The sequence below is a fragment of the Protopterus annectens genome, chromosome 6.part0 (genome assembly GCF_019279795.1).
Source record: "Protopterus annectens isolate FY-2018-M chromosome 6.part0, PAN1.0, whole genome shotgun sequence".
Lineage (NCBI taxonomy): Eukaryota > Metazoa > Chordata > Ceratodontiformes > Protopteridae > Protopterus > Protopterus annectens.
Genome location: NC_056737.1, coordinates 259,318,514 through 259,341,467, shown reverse-complemented (window position 1 = coordinate 259,341,467; position 22,954 = coordinate 259,318,514). Strand labels below are relative to the sequence as shown.

General features: G+C 36.6%; 1 protein-coding gene across 1 annotated transcript in view; it reads left to right on the top strand.

Moving 5' to 3' along the window:
- Window positions 1-20,213, top strand: part of GALNT16 (polypeptide N-acetylgalactosaminyltransferase 16) — a 1,415,037-nt gene extending 1,394,824 nt beyond the window's left edge. The window contains exon 15 of the mRNA XM_044074007.1: window positions 19,136-20,213. Coding sequence (XP_043929942.1) covers window positions 19,136-19,273 — 138 coding nt within the window. The 3' untranslated portion in view covers window positions 19,274-20,213. The remainder of the gene's footprint in view (window positions 1-19,135) is intronic.
- Window positions 20,214-22,954: the final 2,741 nt, after the last annotated feature.

Sequence of the window (22,954 nt, the reverse complement as noted above, 5' to 3'; positions counted from 1 at the left end):
ACTGTTGCACAATCATGCTCGGGAGCTATACCGGACAAGGGACCACACTACACTCCAGAACAGGCAAAGCAATGAAGCAGTCAAGAGACTTCTTTCCCAGGGAAAGAATTTGCTGAACAGCCGCTTCGCTGTTTTGCCTGTTCGCCCTATATGTGTCGACGAAAACGCATTCGACAAAATGCATTTTCATCGTTCTAATATGAACCCAGATTCCCAACATATGAAAAAAAGTAAGAAGCCTTGAGGAGAGTATGGCAACTAGGTAAAAAAATGATGTCTGTAAAAGCCATAGTGTATCTAGCCCAAGACTTTTCATTCAAGACCAGAAGATGTAGGAATGAGTCTGTCCTGGTGATAAATAAGTGTAAGGAAAGAAATTTGAGATGGTGATTTATTTTCCCGACATTGCTGAGAATATACTCGCAAGTGATTACTAGGAATTCCCCAGACCCAGTGGAAGCCATGGATTTCATACTCAGCCTGTAAACCTAAGAGCTGGGTCCACACCAACAGAGGGGAGGAGCAGGCTGGACATGAACAGTAGTTCTCAGCAAGACTCAATACCAGGCAACTGCCAAGAGGATACTTGACAGTGTTTAAAAAACAGCAATTAAGAAAAAGATTGACATTGTATGAGAAGCAAAGAAAAGGAAGGAGAAAGAGTGTGAAGAGATAGATAAAACTGCCATGAGACAGGGCAGACATTTATTGCAGGTGTTTGGGTACATGCTGAAGAGTAAATTTTTGAATGAAACTACAATGATGGACATACCACCAAAGGACATATTTTGATGGTTTTATTCTTTTGATATATATATATATATATATATATATATATATATATATATATATATATATATATATATATATATATATATAAGTGGCCTTAGGTCAACTGGTGCCCTAGGCAAAAGGGCTCCATAGCACCCCCCCCCACACTAACTGGTGCCCCCATCCTGGTCTACCTACACCAAATAAATACTTGAAAAGTGCCCCTGCTAGATCGGCGCCCTAGGCGGCCGCCTAGTTGGCTTATGCCTAAGGCCGGCATATATATATATATATATATATATATATATATATATATATATATATATATGGATCTACATCTAATGGCTGAATTTACATTTGGCCAAATTACACTTTACCGAGACCAGTAAACCGAAATTTCAAACTGCCGAAAACCCCAAACAGCTGAACCACACTTTGCTGAACTCATATTGATGAAACAACTGAAAAACATGACACTGTACACCACCAACTTGTGCATTAATTTACTGTCATTTTATTTAAATTAAATAGTTTAAACACTACTGTGCAGGGGGGCAAGCCCTCTGCACCCCCCACACCTCCCCTACTTAAATATACTAACTCCGAGATCACACTACAGTGGGGAAAAGGATACATTTCCTCTTTGTACTTTTATTCAGATGGTACAGGAATCCTTCAATAACGAGCATGTCCATACCTCTCTGAGACTTCTCCGTACTGTATATACATCCTAAGGTTCTGGGTGAGTCATGTGCCACATTCGCCATGATGTAGGCAGGATTGGTGTACGATTTAGAGCAAATCAGTGTTTTTTATATACTAAACATGCTGCTTTACAGTTCCAATTCAGCAATTTGACGTTCGGCAAAGTGTATTTTTGGCTAATAACACTTTCGGCAAACTGGTCTCAGTAATTAAAGTTTCGGCTATATGTAATTTTGGCCATTAGATGTAGATCCATATATATATATATATATATATAATATATATATATATATATATATATATATATATATATATATATATATATATATATATATACTTTGTTACCATTAGCTGTTATAAACAGGAGAGTCTATCCCTTTTGATCTCCTTTCAATGTTTTGAACAGGCAGACAAAATAAACATGTTAGAAGAAGGACTGATATTAACAGCTTAAAGTTCAGCAACATTAACATTTATATCTATAACAGTCACCAACCAATGCTTTGTTATGGAAGGAGGGATGGGGATATATGTAACAGAAATCAACACAAAGATGGGTCAAGTAAGTATGCAAGGCAGGAGGGATAACATTGATCATATTAAAAGACAAACAAAGACCTAAGAAGGAGCTACATATGGGGGGAGGGTGAGTACTCAGACAAAGTGCACACCACAAAAGGGAAATATGTAACAGGCAGGAAAAACACAGGATAGATAAAACAGAGAGAGAGAGAAATAAATGTTTAAAAAAACAGGACTTTAAGGATAAGAGGATACAAATAGGGGGATAGAAGAGAAACTATCTTTAGATGCAGATGATATACCTTTTACAATGACACACCCAAATGAGGATATGATGAAATTATGGGAAATAATTGAAATATTTGGAAACATGATGATATAAAATAAATAGCTCCAAAGCTCAGTCAGTGTGCATACAGTGCAGGGGAGGGTATAGAGGGAGAGAGACAATGTGGGAAACAGAAATTAAATACCTAGGAATCTGTGTAGAGAAAGGAGTAAAAAATTAATAAGAGCTATCTGCAACAATTTATGTGAAAAAGAGAAATTACAAAAATGGAAAGGAGTAGCACTGGATATAAATCAGTAGATTAAAGTACTGAAGATGTATATAGTCCCTCAATTTCAATACATATGTTGAGTCTTTTGAGAGCACCCTGAAACTCAGCTTCTAAAAAAGATAAAGCAAATGTGAAGGGGATACATTTGGAAGGATAGTAAACCTAGATTAATGTGGCAGGAATTGAGGCCAGTGGAGGAAGGAGGTCTAGCCATGCCAGACATTAAAATAGAATTGCAAGCAGGCATGATGGCTAATATTTTGGGATTGGTTGATGTTGGTTATTGGACAGATTGGATAAATATGGTAAAGGTTCAGGAAGAAGAATGGGAGAAAAAAAGGGAGAATTTTTAAAAACTATTTGGGAAGCTAGACAACAAAAACTGAAAGTAACTCTGACAAAAAATATGCAAAAGATAATTGAATTGTAAAATCCTGGAATGGAATAAATGGAAAGATATAATGATATCAATAGGGGGCACAAATTTAAATAGGGAGAATAAAACAATAACATGAATATTACAAAAAATACAGATCAGACTGAATACTAGGCCCAAATAATCATAGGAGGAAGAATAAAGGAAAGAGAAGAGATAAAATATGAATTACAAAACTGAAAAGAGACTAGAGAGGGAATATAGGGGGATAGTGTCAAGGTAGAAAAAGATTAGCAAGATCAGAGAGGTACAGGATGAGATATCAGATAAAAACAAGAGGGACAGAAAATAGGACAAAGAAGTGGGTAGAAGGGTACTCAAACAGGAGAGAGGAGCAGGGGAAGCAAAAATGGCAACTGGAATTACAGGAAATCTAGAGGATAGGGAATGGATACGGATAGTTTTACTTACAAACTATGCAAATAAGGCACAGAAATATAGAATTTTTGCTTGGAAGTGCCTCCATAAATATTTTTATATACCCACAAGACTAGTCAGAATGTTTCTGGGGGCAAGATAAAATTGTTGGAGATGTCAAGAACATCCAGGTATATGGGGACATATTTTCTGAAGTTGTTCTAAATTAGACATATTCAACAAGGAAGTGCAGGAGATAACAAGGACAATTTTCTCAGCGGTGGGAGAGCATGTCAGAGAAGCTATTTTTGCTCAGATCCGAGAACAAAGTAGGACAGGGCAGCAAGGAAGTAATAGGGCTAGTAATGACAATTAGAAAAAAGGCTATAACCAAATGTGGAAAAGTCAAGACCTTCCCACAGGAGATGAAGTCATCAGATTAGTAGATTAAGTATGTTTAAAGAAATTAAAAAGAAGCACTGGGGAGAGAAAAGAACACAAAAAAAACAGAGGGTTGACTTGAAAAGAGGAAAGGGGAATGAAAACACAAGACAGTGCAGGATTAAATAGGAATATACAAAAAGAGGGAAAGAAAATAAAAAGAGGAGAGAAAGTAGGCAAACCAGGAACAGCCTACACTCCAATAATCAATGCTGCTTTCATATTTTTCTCCTGAATACTATTGACTACAAGTATATACCCACATTTTCTCTCTCTCCCTCTGTACCCCCCTACACTGCATGCTCACTGACTGAGCTTTGGCACTATTTATTCTATATCATGACATGTTTCCAAACATTTCAATTATTTCCCATAATGTCCTCATCTGGGTGTGTCATTGTAACAGGTATATCATCTGCATCAAAAGATAATGGAAAAGGGAAGGAGAAAGAGGCAGGGGATTTAAAGACAGACACTAACAGTAACTCTTAAAGGAGTTGTAAATATATAAGAATTTAAATTAAGAGGGAGAGAACGCAGAGTATGGTAAAGGAATCACTCCATGGAAATTACTTGGGTTAAAGGAGGGTATGTACTACAAGAAGATGTCAAGCCTAAAGAGAATAAAACAACAAATAAATACATTACTTTGTCCTTATTTCAAATGTGCATTTATATTGTATTTTTTTTTCTTTGTTTGCTTGAAATTAATGATAGAAAATTGAAAGCCAACTAAGCAAAAAAGCCACTTGCAGGTACAGCTAGTGCATCGGCCCAAAAAAGTAGTAAGTCAAACAAAACAAAGAGCCAGCCAGAAAATTAAAAGCAGTAAGGAATGGAGCAGAATATGTTCTCTTGTTTGATAAAGATGCACAGTGTTGTGTTGCTATATTGGTAAAATGAGTATGTGTGGATAGACAGATTATAATGCAAACTCTGGTTCTGGGCTGGGGTCATATGTATTAGGAAGATGTAGATATGTGCTTCAGATAGGAATTACAGCGGCCAACCACAAGAGTTAATGTAAGTGCACCATGCATGCAATTTGTACAAAAGGTGTAAAGATGATGTTAAAAAAATATATATATATATATATATATATATATATATATATATATATATATATATACATATATATAATCTCTCTCTCTCTCTCTTTATATATATATATATATATATATATATATATATATATTTATATTATATATAGAGAGATATATTCCTGTTCTAACTTACAACTTTGGTTTGATCAGCTGGCACCAAAAAGAGATGGATAAGTTTGATATGAAAATTAGAACTACTTCATGCTCATTAAATGTTATACAAGAACTTGTGATTATATATTCCTCAGTCTGAAATAGGCATGAGCTATTGACCAGAAGTATAGGTCAATGACTGTGAGATTGCATACATATTTACTGACATCATCATATCCAAAATATAGTGTAAGTTCCAAACCATGAAGAAAACTATTCTAAAATGCCCCTTTGCGCGGGTTAGCAGAAGCCTTTAGGAAAGGCACAGGCATGAAAATCAAACCAAAAGCAGACAAAAAAAATCAGGTGGCAGTAGAAAGTGCAAAAAAAAGCACACACACAAAAGAAAGAACACAAAGAATATGATCAGAAAAGGAAAATAGGAATGGAAAGCCCACAAATATAGGGGAAAGTACAAAGAACTACTGGAACAACCATATGTGGAGCAAGAGTTAGCACGAGTGGCTTGGGTAAGGTGAATTTAAAACAAAAGGTGAAAGGTTAATAGTGGCAGCTTAAGACAGTTGACTATGTGTCTGATAGTTCTCAAAATCCATAGTAAAGGTATGAGATACAGACAAATGTAGGTTCACAGTTGCACATCTTGTTGCAAATTGCAATATGATTATGGTTGAAGGTTTAGACATAACAAAGTTGAAAGTTTGTTTCACTGGTGATAGTGTAAACATAATAACACACTAGCTGAGAGGCTCTGTGAACAAGAATCACATGAAATTATTGAAAATGAAGTAATGACCATGTATGATCATCCAATGCCAACAGCTAAGAAAGGAGAAGCAATGAAACTAGATATAATAGTTCAGAAGAAAAAGATGAAAGCAGTATAAATTATTGAAGTTGCTGTACCCTGCAATTGTAGTATCTTCAATTGAAAGACATCAAGTTATAAAATGTCAAGAAAGGAAAAAGTAGAGTAATATGAAATTTGACATAAATAAAGAAGCACAGATAGTTCCAGGGGTAGTAAGAGCACCTGCACAAAAAAAAGAAAAGAAAAGCAATTTCAGTGTAGGTGAAAAACAGCCCTACTTGGCAAGGACCCCGGTCACAGGTAACAGGCTGCATGCCTGATATTATGGAACTAGTCAGAGTAACCAGTCTCCTGAAACTCACAAGTTCAAGCTGAAAGCTGCATAAAAGTACTGAAAACACCTTTTCAGCTTGTCATGACAAACAACACAGTCAGGCATTAGGTCATCTTTGTTGCAAAACATCAAACAGGTTTACATTCTTTACAGGAAAGTACTCTACAGGATGAAAGAGAAGCTAGATTGTTCTGGTTGTCAACCACCTAAAAAAACATGCCTGGTTAAATATAGAGGTGCTGTCCATTGGTAGGAACACTGCCTTCTTCTTGGACATATCTGCCTTACAAACCACATGATGTTCATCAGACCTAAGTCTGACATTAAAGTAGCTTGTGATTCTTCATTTATACTCAAGCCTTTGCTCTTATCTCCTCAGAACACAGAACATCATGTCAAACCATGGCTCACATGGTTTGATATGGACAGGGCACACATGAGGTGGAGCGAGCTGAAAGAAATTCATCAGGACCACAGGCACAGGGCACCATAAGGAGCTGATCAAAACAGGAGGAAACTGATCACAAATTATAGCATGTCAATTCCTGCAAACTACTCAAGATCAGGGACTCTAACCAGGTAAATCCACTGACAAATGACTAAGTTGGTGGTCAGATTATGGGAATATCTTCATCACCAAGTCTGACATATATTCATCAAGCCAGAAAAAAACAAGTCCAGAGTATTCCAAAAGGATGGGTTGCACTTAATTTATAGCAAATGCATTTGCATGTGTTTAACCAGTTTACAGTACACCAGCTTTCTTAACTATAGTTTATAGTGGCAATGTTAAGCTAGCTTGTTAACTGTTGTCATCTACATTTTAATTTAGTATTTACTGTTGTGGGTCTTAATGTCTGTGATGGGTTGTTGTCTATGTTGTGTACCACCTGAAATCATGCCAGCCTTTGCTGCCTCCTCATATTTTGACTGACATATTTAAACTTTGTTATTAGCATACTTAGGAGGCTTGGGGGGAGACATAGCATTGTAGGGTCTCATGCCCTGATTAGTCTACTGATCTCAGACAGGGTTTCCACTGACTGCAAAGGGTAAAATCACATGTTGGTGTATGGATGTTCTGTCTGCATTACTTCCTAGACATAGAGCCAGGATCTGTAAATCTGTGCTTTTTTTATAGGGCAATATATTCAAATACTACGCAATCCACAAAAAGAGTGGCATTATTGCTGGCTTGCTGCATTACAGTAACTTGGCATTTTTGAATGAGATCTGTCTGAGTTCTAACTTAAGGCCTCATTTGGTAACCTTGCTGCTTCCAGAAGATTGGTCATCCACCACCATAGATTTGATAATATTTGGGGTGCCTATATGTTTGAAGTTGAAGCTGAGTCTGACCTGAGTTTCCCACCTTACTGCCAATGTGTCATGAGAACAGAAATAAATTGCAAGCTTCTTTTCATTTACTATCCACTTAGTGGAGTGAAGGTCCTTCTAGAGGATTTTAAGGGCTTCATGGTCAACTCAGTGTTAGCTAACCCAAACTTTTTCAGTGCTAGGTGATTTCAATATTTCAGTGATGATGGTTGCATGGCTCTTGCTAAATAATTTGTAGCCATTATAAAGGGCTTTGGATTTTTTCAGGTTATTACTTCTGCTGCCCACAAGTTTGGCTATTCCTTGAATTTGCTTTTCCAACTTAAGGAGACTACCCCAGGCCTGGAGAGTCAACCACTTTATTGGTTTGACCACCATCTGGTCTGGTTCAGCCTTGAATAACCTTCATTTATAGCCCAGTGTTGAGCTAGCTCAGTACAGGAACTTATCTAAAGTTAATAACACTCCTGCCTCAACAGTCACCTCCAGAAATTCAGTGCAGCTGATCCTGATCTTCTGGTAACAGAACATGGTTCTGTGGCTGCAGTTCTCAAATGCTCTGTCCCTGTGAATGTACACTATGTTCATGTAACTTCTGCTAACCTGAGAAAAGAAATAATCTTAAATTTGTTTTCTTGATGCCTTGATTCCAAACAGCAATCTGTGCAGAGGGCAGGGTGAAGGATGGAGAGCCACTTGATAAACCTGCCTTCTGAAAGAAAATCAACAGTGGGCTAGCATTTCTGTAGCTATGGGTCAGAGCTTTCATGTAAGAAGGTACTTTACACTTTCAAGGAGATCTCTGCTGAGAATTATTATTCATCTGTACTTCTACAGCTGTTTGACAAGCTAAGCAGTCCACATCATATGATTACCAGAAGGCCTTTACTTCACAGAACTGTGAACTAACTGCTGAGATTTTCTTTCACAGACAAGATGCAGTTGCGGAGGGGGGCATACTCCTGAAAGTAAACACTGAGTTTATACTTACCAAATTATGGAATGAATTTGATGACTTTGACTTCTCTGAATTTATATGGTGCTTTGAAATATGCATCCCAGCTACTTATGTCTTGCCTGATGGACTTGGGTCTGTTTATCTTTAGAACTGGCTATTTTTTATGAAGATACTTTGAAAGCTTCAGAAGTAGGCTTTGATTACCCTCATCATCAATAATTCAGCCTTGAATCTGGACTGTTTGCTAGATAGTTACTATCCTATCTCTAACTTTTCCTTTCCTGGAAAGGACATTGAGATGGTGGTATGTAAACAAGCTGGTACTGTTATTGATGTCCATGAGTTCCAGGATCCATTTTATTTTGGGTACCAAGCTTTCAACAACAATGCTGACACAATCCACAATTTAGTGTTCACTGATCTTTTAGTAGTGCGAGGTCAATAATGCTATTTCATCCTAGTCCTTCTTGAGATATTTGCTGCTTTTGATATGGTTGACCACCTGATTTTTATGTAGCAGTTAAAAATCTACTGTTGGGACTCTGGCACAATCCTCAATTGGCTTGCATCCTACTTCTCAGTCTGTACTCAGAGAGTAGTCATTAGGATTAAGCAATTCTCCTCTTGCCGTCTCAGCTGTGTGGTTCCACAGGACTGCATCCAGAGTATAACTGTATTTACCATGCATATAATTTCACTCAGTGAACTAGTCTCCCACGGATGTTTACACTCTCATAGTTAAGCTGATGATACTCCGCTTTACCTGTCCTTCCCACAGGAGTATGTGGATTATTCTGAATGAATTGATAGTCTGGAAGACTTATTGAACTGGATGTCAGTAAATGAGCTGTAGCTCAGTCCCTCCAGGACTGCCATCTAGGCTTTCTTGCCACTTTAAAGATTTTTACAGGTCTTGTTCTCACTCTCTGTTATTTATGGGAGTCAATGACTGTCCAAGATATACAATTTTGAAGCTGCCATCATGGACTGGTTAACATTTTAAAACCAGATGTCAGCCATTGCTCAGCGTTTCCTGTGATAAAATGGAGAACATTACCCATATTAAACATCTTATTCCACCTGAGGACCTAACAATTTTTTTATTTTGTTTTATACCTTGTTGACTGAGTTAATATGACTAGACAGGTGTCCTGTTTTCAGGGGATACCAAAGGTGACAGCCACACTGACAAGGGAAATACAGCCAGGGCACAGGGAACTTCCTCTATTCTTAGGTGGGTGCTTGTTCTGTTCCTAGCACAGTGGCGGCTGTGACATCTCTCAAGGAAATCCAAGATAGCAGATAGTACAGAGGTAAATGCTGGTGCAGTGTCTTAAGCTATAACAGATTCTGAAGAGCTGTTTCAGCAGAATGTGTTTATTTCATCAGAAGCAAATGTGCAATACAATAATGGATATGTTATTACAACCCTTCAATCAGGAGGATTGTAGGATGATATTTAAGGAGAATTATTGATTTGAAGCAAGCCAGAGAATGAAAAATATGTTTCTTATGGTGAAATTATGGACAAAATTCAGTCAGATGAACTGGAAGCTATTTGAAAGGAGATCACCAGACAAAGAAATTGTATACTGAGACTGTTAAAAAAAACTGCAGGGAAAGTGATGAGAGATGAACAGAGACGTGGAAATGTCAACAATCAAAGGAAACTTATGTGAGAATTCAGAACACGGAAGAAAAATAAATGGACAAGTATGAAATTTGTGATAATTTAATGGCCCCATTGAAAGTGAAGACTCAGGAGGTAAGAGCTTTTATTCTCATTCATTTGTGACATTATTTTTGAGACTGGTTCTGTTCTTGAGACCTTTGGGGGGATGAGAAGAAAAAGAACTGAAATCCATGGAATTCTTATGTGGATAAAAAATTTCAAAGAAAAAAAAAAGATACATGTTCAATTTCAAACTGAAGTTGAAAGAGAGACTTTAAAGAGACATTTAAGCAAACTTTATAAAGAAGTTATGGACATTAGGAAAATATATGGTAACAGAGTATTATGGACTGGGAGATGGAACTGTCATGTTGTACTGAAAATGGAAAAAGAAAAAAAATTGTTCATATCCCTAGTATGATAAATGTAACAGAGTTATTGCAAAATATTGGGGACAACCAAGAACATGTTTCTTTTGTCTGTGGAAATGACTATCATTTGGTAAGTAATTTTGATAAGAGGAAATGTTATATTTGTGGAGAAACAGGTCATAATGAAAACTGTGAAGTGAAATGTTATAAATAGGTCATAATGCAAACTGTGAAGTGAAATGTTATAAATGTAACAAAATTGGGCATTTATGGATGGATTGTAACCTACAGAAAAAAGAAGAAAAAAAGTGTAGATAGTATACAAAGAGAAGAAACAGTCCTAATAAAAGATAAAGATGATATAATGAAACAAGATCAGTGTGACAGCAAAGATAAGGATAAACATCACAATTAAACAGAAGAGAATATAGCAGAAGGTTCTGAAATAAGTGATGAGAAATATATAGACTGGAAATTAGTGAACGGCAAAAAGAATTATATTGGGAAAAGGGTAAGAGGCAGAAAAAGAAAGTTTAAAGGGATAAGTGTAAAAAAGAAAAAGAATAGAAATGGATAATGCAAATGAGATAATTTCTTCAAATTTATAGAATTTCTGGTGAGCTACAACATAATTATATAATAAGACATAATGACAATATTAGAGTGCTTTCAGTACATGTAAATAGTATCAAAAATAAAAGTAGAAAAATAGGGATTCTAAATTAGCGTAAATAATATTGAAATATATAAGATTTTTGATAAAAGAAGAGAGATTACAAGCAAAGAAACTTTGGGGAGGAGATACAATATGGAACTTAGGAAAGAAGCTATGTTCAGGCATAGTTGTATTTTGTAGAAAGTCAATGGAAATATTGAGCATAACATTTGAATGATAGGAAGATTAACTATTGCAGATATCAGATGGTATAATCAGGTATACTGGAGAATTAAAACATTGTACATTTATGTTACAAGTAAAGAAAGGAAAAATTTATTTCATAAAATTTCCATTATGTTGTAATTAAGATGAATATAATATTAACATGAGATTTCAATTATGATTTTAGAGGAAAAAAGAAGAGAAGAAATGATGTTAAGAAAATTTTTGAAGTTATAAAATGTGCCATTTTAAAGATTTTTAATAATAATTTCTGGATATATACTCAAGGTATATATAAGATAGAAATAGGTTATTTTATTATAACATAAGGTTTAGATATAGATAAGGGAGAGACACTTGTAGCAGGCTTTTCAGATCACTCAGCCATTTGGATAGAAATAAAGAAAATAAGGAGTATATTATAGATTGAGAAAAGGAATAAAAAATGAGAAATTATGGAATGAAAATTAAAAAAGTATGTGTTTATGGAAAGATCACATTTCCTTGAGAGTGTAACTTAAAAAAAATGGTCTGGTTGGTGGCTAGCTTTGAAAGAAAAATATGAGAAATGTTTTTAGAATGGCAGTCAGACGTAAGAAAACCAGAGAAAATAAATTGTAAAGCAATGTGTGTGGATGCGTTAAAGGATTTGTAAAGGAACAATAGGGAATATCAGCAAGTTTATGAAAAAAAATTAAGTGAAAATCAAAAACTTATTTTAGCAAATTAGCAAATTATATTTTTACAAGGTAAAAAAGAAGAGGTATCAGCTTATATGAGTAACAGAGTTAAAGAGAATACTAGTATACTGAGATAAATGAAAGATGATAGAAGAGAAGTAAGAAGATATCAGGAACAAATTATGAATACTGTAATACATTATGAAATGAAAATGTTTTACAAGAAGAAAAAAGTGCAAAAGAGAATGGCATGTTAAAAACTGATAGAACAAGAAAATAAGGAATTGGAAAATAAGATTTTTTTATATGAATTAGATAAGATACTTAACCATATTAATTTACAGTCAGTTTCAGTATCAGATGGAATAAGATATTAATTTTATAAGAATTTAATGGATTAGCAGAAAATTTACTTCTTAAAAGTTATGAATGAGTGGTTAAATGAAGGTTTTATGTATAAAGATTTATGCAGTGGTATACTTAAATTTGTGTGGAAAATGGAAGATAAAAGTAAAATTGAAAACTGGAGGCCTATAGTATTGAATAATATGGATTATAAGATATTTATGAAAATAATTCAGAAGAGAATGAAAGTAAAATAAAAAGTGTTATGGAGAATAATATACATAATTTAAATGGAAAAGGATGTCAGGAATTATTATTCATAGTAAGGGAAGTTGTATATGATATTATAAACAGGACAGACAAGACCAAAATAATGATAAGAGATTTAAATAAAGATATTGAAACAATACAGCATGAACTTTTGTGAACACTTATTGGACAGTATAACATTAGTAAGAAAATCACAAATGTATGTTGTTCTGCATATAATAAAAATAATGCAAGAATTTTAGTGGCTGGATGTTAAGCAAATAAATAGATAATGGCATGTATCATAGATGTCCCCTGAGTAGTATCCTATTTGCATTACTTATAAATGTATTAGTCAGAGATGTAAATTTGCACATGAGAGATGCTACTTATAATACCATTGAAAGTACAAAAATTCCAGTCATGTTTACTTATGCAGGTGATATATTGATTACAAAATGCAAAGTGTGGATGAAATAAGTTATGAATTATATACAAAGGCAAATGAAAAACAGTATATAAAGTGTAAAAGGGACAAAACAAGGCAGACCATTCATATATACAGAGTTTAATAGGTAAGCGCTTTCACACCCATTCAATGGTGCTTCATCAGATCATTTAAAACAAAAAAGAGCAAGTCTTTAAATATTGGCATGTAAAACAAATCACCAGTTACATCATCTCTAACATGTATATGATATGTCAAGGGGATCTGACAATAATGCCCTTGCCAAGCATGTAGCTGTGTATGATGCAACACAGATTTAAGTTTATGGTGACAGAAATTGTTAGAGGCTATGAGAGAAGAGGGGGCATTGTCAATAGAACAGAAACTATTGAGCTTGAGTGGATAATTAGAATGAGAGCAACCAGGGGAAAAGGGCTCAATGACTAGGCATCTATAAAGCCTATTTTACAAGCAAAGAATTTGGTTAAATGAAAATGTTGATGCTTATGCCCTTTAATACTTGATTGTCTTACAATTGATTTTAATTGACTGTTAATTGTTTCTCTGTTTTTATTGGGTACAGGTTGTTTTAAATATCAAGTGATGTGTTCTTTTGTTGTCTGATGAAGCAGAAAAATCTGTCACAAAAGCGCTCACCATTAAAAGTTTTTTACTGCATACTGGCTGTGGTTTGATTCTACTATATGTTATATAAATATAATGTCTTGATAGAGCCAGTATGAGTAGTCACTGCACAATGTGTCAAATTCAATCTTGTCAATCCAAAAGGATTGAAAACTAACCAGATGAACCTGTCAACAAAACACCAAAACTTTTTTTGTTTGTTTACAGAGAGTAATCCCATACCATCACTTTTGCCATTTTATAGTTACCTTCCTCCCACCCTAAGACATGCAAAGACATTACCACTTTTGACTAGTAGTACATTAACTTGTGCCTTAGAGGGTACTACATCCAGAATTCTATTCTTTTGGTATAGTCCTACACCTATTGGCTGAATTTTGCATAATCCAGTACCTCAATTAACTATCTGAGATCTCTCTTCCCTAGAGTTTAGATTCTAGTCCTTTCCTGTCAGATTCAAGTCCTCCTTGAGTAATATCCTGTTACTGTTGCTCCATTCTTTTATTCTCTCTTCCAGTCTCTCATCCAGTCTTGTATTAATATGTCTGCAGGATGATAGACTCTATCAGGCCACCAGCTCTCTCCCCTTCATCTACCTTAATGCCTAAGGCTTAGCATGGGTTCTGACAATAGGCTCTCCATTGCTAGACTCTTGTCCCATCTAGTCCCATCTAGTCTAGTCCCATCAGTCTGATGAGCATGATCTGCAAGGGCATGGAATGCATTATCATAGAACTTATAAACAAAGACATTGGCAACCTTCAAATACTGGCCCCCACCCAGTTTGGGTTTGTGAAGGGCCGATCATGTTTCCTGAACCTGATTGACTTCTTTGAATCAGTCTCCAGAGCTGTGGACGAGGGTAAGGTAGTCCACACAGCCTATCTAGACCTCGCCAAGGCCTTCGACACCATCCCTCACTTTGGAATCATAGATAAACTTACTAAGCATAAATCCCTACGTCACTCGATGGGTTGCCAACTGGCTTACTGACAGAACCCAGACTGTAAAAGTAGCTGACTCCAAATCCAGCTCCAGACAAGTGACAAGTGCAGTACCTCAGGGTTCAGTCCTGGGACCACTCTTGTTTGGCATCTACTTCTCTGAAGTACAAGCCAACACTAAGGGACTCTGGCTAACAAAGTTTGCAGATGACAGCAAACTGGGAGCCATTACTGAATCCCCAAATGATGTAAATATTCTAAAAAAGGGCCTTACAGAAACAGATGCCTGGTGCCACAGCCATGGGCTCAAGCTTAATGCCAAGAAATGTATAGTTATCCCCTTTGGGAAAAAACATGTACCCATGAATTACCACATAGGTGGCAGTATACTAAACACCGAAAGTGTGATGAGAGACTTAGGGACAGTTGTCTCACCTTCGATAACCACATCGCCACAACAGTCAGGAAATCCTTCTATGTGGCACACCTCATCACTAAGGGCTTTTCGTCCAGAAAAAAGGAGGTCATTGTCCCACTGTACTTCTTTCACCAGCCCATGTTTCTGTGATACCAGTAATGTCCATCATTCTTCTAGCTCTCCATATTTCTACCCATACTTCTTGCATTGTAGAATAATACAACCACTTATGTCAACCTTGTTTGTTCCTCTGCTATGTTCTGCTTCATTTTTTTACCCTGTCTACTTTCTGAATATCTACCCCTCTCTTTTGTTTCCGTGACACTTCCTCCTCCCTTCCATCTTAGTAAAAAAGGTACAGTTGTTGAGATACATCTTTCCTATGAACCATTAAGCCCCACTGTCCCTTCTGAGTTAAGCTAGAGCCTGCTTCTTGCATGGAGAAGATCTCTTTGTCAGATTTACTGCTTATTCTTCCATCACTCCCATGTCTTTCTGCCTTGTCCACTGCTATAGCCACTTATTATATTTCCTAATAATGTCTTCCCTCAGTATACTGGCTGCTGGTAAAGGTGACACTTCTGAAAATGGTACCGCCAATCCCCTGCCTTAATACCTCAATTTGACCTCCTTAAGTTTGCTTGCTACCATCTCAGCTTTTTTCTCTGACAGGTCATTGCTTCTCAAATGAACCACAACATTCTTCCACTCCTTTCCATTGATGATCACTGGTCACTTCTCCACATCTTACAGACTTAACTTCGCAGGAACCAGTTTCACCTTTCTCACTTCCCTAAACTCTTAATCGTCTTTGTGGCAGAGTTTACAATCATATACCCTCTCCTCTGTCCCTAACAGTGGCTCATCTCCTTCAATTCCTGTTCCATGTTAAAACCTTTCCTATCTGCAGCAGTTCCCACTCCAGTTCTATCTGCCACATGCAACCCTTCTCACTGCCTGTGTAGACTGCCTCCCTCCCTTTTTAGCACCTAGTCCCTTCTTCATCTATCCATTACTTTTCCTCCAAGACATCTCCTCTGTTCTCCACTGTTGTGACTCTTTTCCCTATCTGTACCATCCCATTTCTGCAGGAGTAGCCAAGCTACAATGTCCCATTTCTGCAGCTGCTCACAAGCTGCATAGTCTCATATCTGTACATGAGATGTTCCTTTAAATTTATGAAGAAGGGAACAGAATGCACCATCTTATTTCAGCAGAAATAAGGGGAGTGTACCATCCTGTTTTAGAAAAAAAATCATAAGTTTTCATTTTAGAAAAGACAGAGTACTGTAAAATATAATTTTGGTAGGACAAGAGAATAACAGCATCCCATTTCATCAGAATTGTAGGTGTTAACAACCTCTCTCTAACAAAAAGAATTCCCAGCCATTCACTGACAGTACCACACTTCCACTTTATAGGTTCATAGGTAAGCACTAGATTAGCTGCTTTTGCAGGCCATTTTAAGCCTAACCAAGTTTCCTTTTTGGGCTCAAAATAACCTATCCCATTTGGTTATAGATTGGTCTTACCCATCCAATGGTCGATAATTATATATAGCCCCTAATGAGAATAACTAGGATCATACTATAAGTAATTTGAGGGGACCCATGCATGGGATAAAGAATTGAGGATCTGCATCTGTCCATTAGAAGTAGAGGGGGCAGTCCTGAGATAATTTTTCTATTTCTCATCCATAGATCCGAGGTGTACTTGAATATGAGCAGGAGTGAACTTTTTTTTATGTGGATAGGGAGTCTGCTCCAGAGCAACAATATCCTCTGTGAGATATGCCAGTCCATCTAAACTGTTCTGTTGATGTTGCAAAAGAGGTTTACATCCCTAGACCAGGTATTTCTGATGAAATTTGACTTGCTAATGTGCAGTAAATCCATCAGCACTAGGTTGGAGGATGCCTTATACGGTAGACACAGGCCACCTGTTAGCAAACTGTGGATACCAAGTATAGTGACAGGGCTTTGAGTCGGTCCCTGTAGGACACATTGTTTAGGTATTTTATCCTTTTAGTAAAGTATCTCTGTGGGCATTCCAGTTGTTGCATGTGTCTGGACAGATACATTCCAAAGAGGGCATTATAATCAATTACTGGCCTAATGAGGGCTGAGTAAAGGGGACAATGACATCCTTAGATCTAGACACAATCCCTTTGTTTATAAGCTGTGCAATATAGAAGAACTTTCTTAAAACAATGGACACATGTTAGTCAAACATTAGGTTACTGTCCACATAATTTCCAAATACCTGAACAATTGAGTCACCTCTTTGAAGTGTATTTAAACGTGGTAGATCCCTGGGGTGGATGACTTCCCAAAGGATACAATAATGCATTTTTGGCATTTAGTTTCATGCCATGATTTTTAGCACCAGTTATTTATTTTGGACAAGCCTTCTTGTAGGCTGGCTAAGTCAATTGGGGATTCAATGACTGCTCCTAACTTGCAGTCATCTGCAAACTTAATCAGCCAGAGCCCTTTGGTGTTGGCTTTTACTTTAAAAAAGTATATGCCAAACAGGAGAGGTCCCAGCATTTGATCATAGCTAATCTTTATAAAATCCAAAACTATAGAAATAAAAATAATAAACTGGATGTATAAATAAATTAAAAAATCACTTTATTCCTCAAAACATTACTACAGCCACACAGTTAAGTGCTTTCAATCCCTCCTTGGAAATCTTCAGACTGTGGAAAACACATAAAAGCATACATTTGTATTCTACAGAGCTAATCATGTGACCAGTCATCTGATGTCTGAATTGATGATATAAAACTCTTCCATATTACTGACATGTGGCTCATGATGGGGATTCATTGTAACTTGCATGACATAGTCCCTCCAAACTAACAATTGCCTCTTTCCCATTGGTGAAAACACACTTTCTAAAACAGCAAATTTAAACATTCTGCCAATAATTTTATAATGTTTAAATAATGAATTAGTTTAATCTTATATATATATATATATATATATATATATATATATATATATATATATATATATATACTCATACATTATTTTTGCTCAACTTTCTACTCATCCTATCTATATAAATATATAAAACACATTTATGATTACTCACTGAAATGCTGATATGGAATTATACCTTTCTAAAAGAAGTTGTTCTCAAGCATAGATCACTAACACAGTTTCCACTAGTTTATTATTTTAAAGTTACCTTCACACTGAAAAGCTTTCCTAATCAGTCATAGGGAAGTGCTAAGTATGATGTTAAATATTTCCTGTCTTCTATCCATCATTAAAGAAAAAGTTGTTAGTTTCCCAATTTAGGTTGGCAATGGAAACAAGGATAAGCCACCTTAAGCTGGTAGTGGAAACAAGGAAAACACCAAATCTTATGTAAAATAAATCAGTTCTTAGCTCCTGCACTTATATCATTAATTTAAATGCGTGTCAAATAGCTTTAAGCTAATCAAATCAGCAGGTTGAGCTCTGAAGTTAGGTTCTGAAAAGATCGCACAATAAAGGAGAATCTCATTTGAAGAAGAACCAAGATTCACTGAGTCATTTTTTTATTGTACAGGAGAATCCTTTGCATCATTTTGAAAAATAAAAATCTCTTAAGATCTATATTAAGCTAGGAGTTCGACCTGGGGGTTTGATTACCTTAAAGCTATTCGGACACATATCTAAATTGGTTTGGTGCTATCAGTACAAGTTACAAGCAAAGGGAGAGCCTTAGGGTACTGCTCTGACCATAGCAGCTTCCAGGTGCTAGGACAAAAAACACTTATATCATTATTTAAAGTATATTAAAAAGGCTATGCACATCAACATATTTACAAAAGTAATGCCAGCAAGGGATTATTACACAATAACCAACACGTGTTTCCTGCAGTATGGATATTTTTTAAATGCAAATTGTTGATTTACAGCAGAATAAATGGCCTCTCTCTCTCTCTCTCTCTCTCTCTCTCTCTCTCTCTCTCTCCCTCCCTTGAAAGAAAAATAATATTTTTTCTCTTAATTGCTGATGTTTTGTGTTCTTCTTCTAGAAATGGAAGTTGAAAGGATCCCTAGTTCAGAACTTTGCCAGTGGACTGTGCTTGGACAGCCAATCTACAAGAGTGCAGATGAGTACTTGCTCTTCAGACCAACCCAGCCAGAGATGGGAACTCCTGCAAGCCACATGATGCAAGGCACAAAAAAGCTACTACACTTGTTTGCATGGAACTTAAAAAAGTGCTGAACTCATTTCTGACGCATATTTCTATTGCAGTAAAACTTCAAAACAGACCACCTTTAGTAGTTTTATAAATGTTTTTGAAGGGGTACATCTTTAAGGGTCATTTTACATGTTTCTGAACTGGCATTTGTGTTAGCATCACCTCCTCCTCCTCTTGAGATCACTCTGTAAGGGATGAGCTTATCAATTATTGAAGCATCGTTGTGCTTATAGTGAGGAAGCTGTGACCAGAATGCCAAAAGCTTTCAGTGCCATCTATCCTGCAGGGATCATCTCAGTACTTGTGTAAAAGATTAGACCCAGCTGATATAGTTCTGGCAGCAGCCCCTAGCACTGTCCATCATTATCTGGATATGTTACTTTTATGACATTGCTGAATGATGATGAGAAAACTATTTTGCTGGTGGTTTTCATCTTTCAGAAAAAGAAAATATTTTAAGAGTATATTATCATATTAGAATGTATTTCTGAAAATTCATTGTTACAAACTGGAGTTACCTTTCTGCTTTTGGACAACAGCAATGCCTCAGAGCTGCTTTCAGCTCATGCAATGACTTTTTACATTTTGACATAATGTTCATATCCCACAGGTCTGCCTGGAAGCTGAAAGAACTGTACTTGTCATTTTCCATGTCTCAGTCATTCCAGACTTCACACATTCTCTGAAAGAGTGGGCTTACTGGGATATGAGAGGCTATGATTTGCAGTCCAAGACCATAAATGCTGTGTGAATGTCAAAGAAGTTGACAGGCTCTTATGCTCTTCCCCAATAAATAAATGGTAATGCTGTCTAGATTTGTTGTATAGAGCAGAAAGAAATGGGGAGGACACTTTTGTAAATAAATTGTATTACTGGTTAAAGTGAAATAAAAATGTAAGTAAAACTTTTACATGGTATTGTGTATTTTTGATAGCTGCAGAAGTAGGTAGTAGTTCTGTGCATACCTCTCAACCTGGAAACATCAAAAATCTGGACAGAGGCCTGTGAAAAAGAGGTACAAATCTGTACGCTGATTAACATAAAACTTTTATACATAATTATGTAACCCCCACCCACTCCACTGGAATTGTGGGATACCAACTTTCAAATGCAAACTGAAGAGCAGACGACCAAAATATGGCCACAGAGTTCCATACCTCTCAACCCAGAAACATCAAAAATCTGGACAAAGGCTCATAAAAAGTAGGTACAATTGGCAAAAAATCAATTAAAATAAAATGTGCCTAAATAATTATGCAGCCCTGCCCACTCCAATGGAATTGTTGGATACCAACATAAAAAGTGAAATCACTAAATAAGAATAAATAATAGCACACATTTGAATTTCAGACTTCATATCCCCCAGAAAATGCATAATAATGCAAAACCTGTTGTTTTAGCAACTGCATGAGTTTACAGGAGCAATGTTTCAAATCTATTCCTTTTTTGGGCCTTTGTCCCACCAATATTTTTGGCTTTATCCAGGTTTCTTGCTCTGAGAGATTAAGTGGTATGATCTGAGATAAAGACGGAAGTTCTGAATCCACATTAAAGACAAATTATGAGGCTGCCCAAAGTACCTTGAAACCTGACATGACTGTTCCAAATGCTAACCAGACAGGCCAACCCAGAGACATTAGAAGACAGAAAGTTTTAACTGTTCATGTAACTCTTTCTTCCACAGGTTATATTCCAGAGTACATGACCACTTGGGCTGTGAAATTTGTTTGCCAGAAATTAAGTTAATGGGCAATTCATCATCTTCTTTCAGCTGTTCCCATTAGGGGTCGCCACAGCGGATCATCTGTTTCCATTTTTTCCTGTCCTCTGCATCATACTCTTTCACACCAACCGCCTGCATGTCCTCTCTCACCACATCCATAAACCTCATCTTAGGCCTTCCTCTTTTCCTCTTACCTGGCAGCTCCATCCTTAGCATCCTTTTCCCAATATACCCAGCATCCCTCCTCAGCACATGTCCAAACCAACGCAATCTCGCCTCTCTTGCTTTATCTCCAAACTGTCCAACCTGAGCTGACCCTCTAATATACTGATTCCTAATCCTGTCCATCCTAGTCACACCCAGTGCAAATCTTAACATCTTTAACTCTGTCACATCCAGCTCTGACTCCTGCCTTTTCATCAATGCTACCGTCTCCAACCCATATAACATAGCTGGTCTCACTACCCTCTTGTAGACCTTCCCTTTCACTCTTATTGGTACCCATCTGTCAAATCACTCCTGACACTCTTCTCCACCCATTCCACCCTGCCTGTACTCTCTTCTTCACCTCTCTTCCACACTCACCATAACTCTGAACTGTTGATCCCAAGTACTTAAATTCATTCACCTTTACCAACTCTACTCCCTGTATCCTCACCATTCCTCTACCCTCCCTCTCATTTACACACATATATTCTGTTTTAGCCCTGCTGACCTTCATTCCTCTCCTCTCTAAAGCATATCTCCACCTCTCCAGGGTCTCCTCAACCTGGTCCCTACTCTCACTACATATCACAATGTCATCTGCAAACATCATAGTTCACGGGGCCTCCTGCCTAATCTCATCTGTCAAACTGTCCATCACCACTGCAAATAAGAAAGGGCTCAGAGCTGATCCTTGATGTAATCCCACCTCCACCTTAAACGCATCTGTCACTCCCACCGCAGTCCTCACCAATGTTACACTACCCTTGTACATATCCTGTACCACTCTTACATACTTCTCTGCCACTCCCGACTTCCTCATACAATACCACAACTCCTCTCTAGGATAAGTGACTCATTTTTTAACTTAAATTTTGCTGTTAAAGCGCAGTTACAATTGCATTTTCTTCTTCTTACCTGACTGAAATGCAATGTGTGCTATGGGCACTGGCTTGAATATTGCTGTTACCTGAAATGTGCTATTTAAAATATGTAAAAAGTTTAAATTGTTTTCTGAAGTTGCTATATTACATTCAAACATATTAATAGGGGTTTAGGTTTGGCAATATGGTTGAGGTGTTTGTCTTACACACAATGTACAAGGTTTGATTACCAAATTAGATAACTGACTACACTTAAAATGGCCCACAATGGCAATTACCAACATAAGGCCCTATTAAGTATATGCATCAAACATTTTGTAACTGTGTACATGTCTTTTTAAAGAGAGCTTCTCTCTCTCTCTCTGGTGAGAAAATGTGATATCTATCTATCTATCTATCTATCTATCTATCTATCTATCTATCTATCTATCTATCTGTCTCTCTCTCTATCAGTACACATGCATATGATTTTATTAGCTAATACTGAAAACACATAGCAAAAAGCATCATAAAGGTGAACTCAGAAGTCCTAACACAAATAACAAACAGTGCACTCTGTGATAGTCAACAACTATTTCACAAGCAAATACGTAACTGGGGTAAAAAATGTAATCACGCCCACGGCGCTATAAACATAGCAACTACCTACAAAACGTATGTAGCTAAATTAGACACCACAAAATTTCCTAATGATGCATGTTCAGTCTTATTTTCTACCTGATTTGAGCTTTCCATTAAAGTTGTACATGTAAATCGCTAATAGAGAATTACAAACAGTACTGACCGACATTTTCTTCTTCTTGTAAAGTGAGAAAAAGAAAACAGCTGGCAACTCTA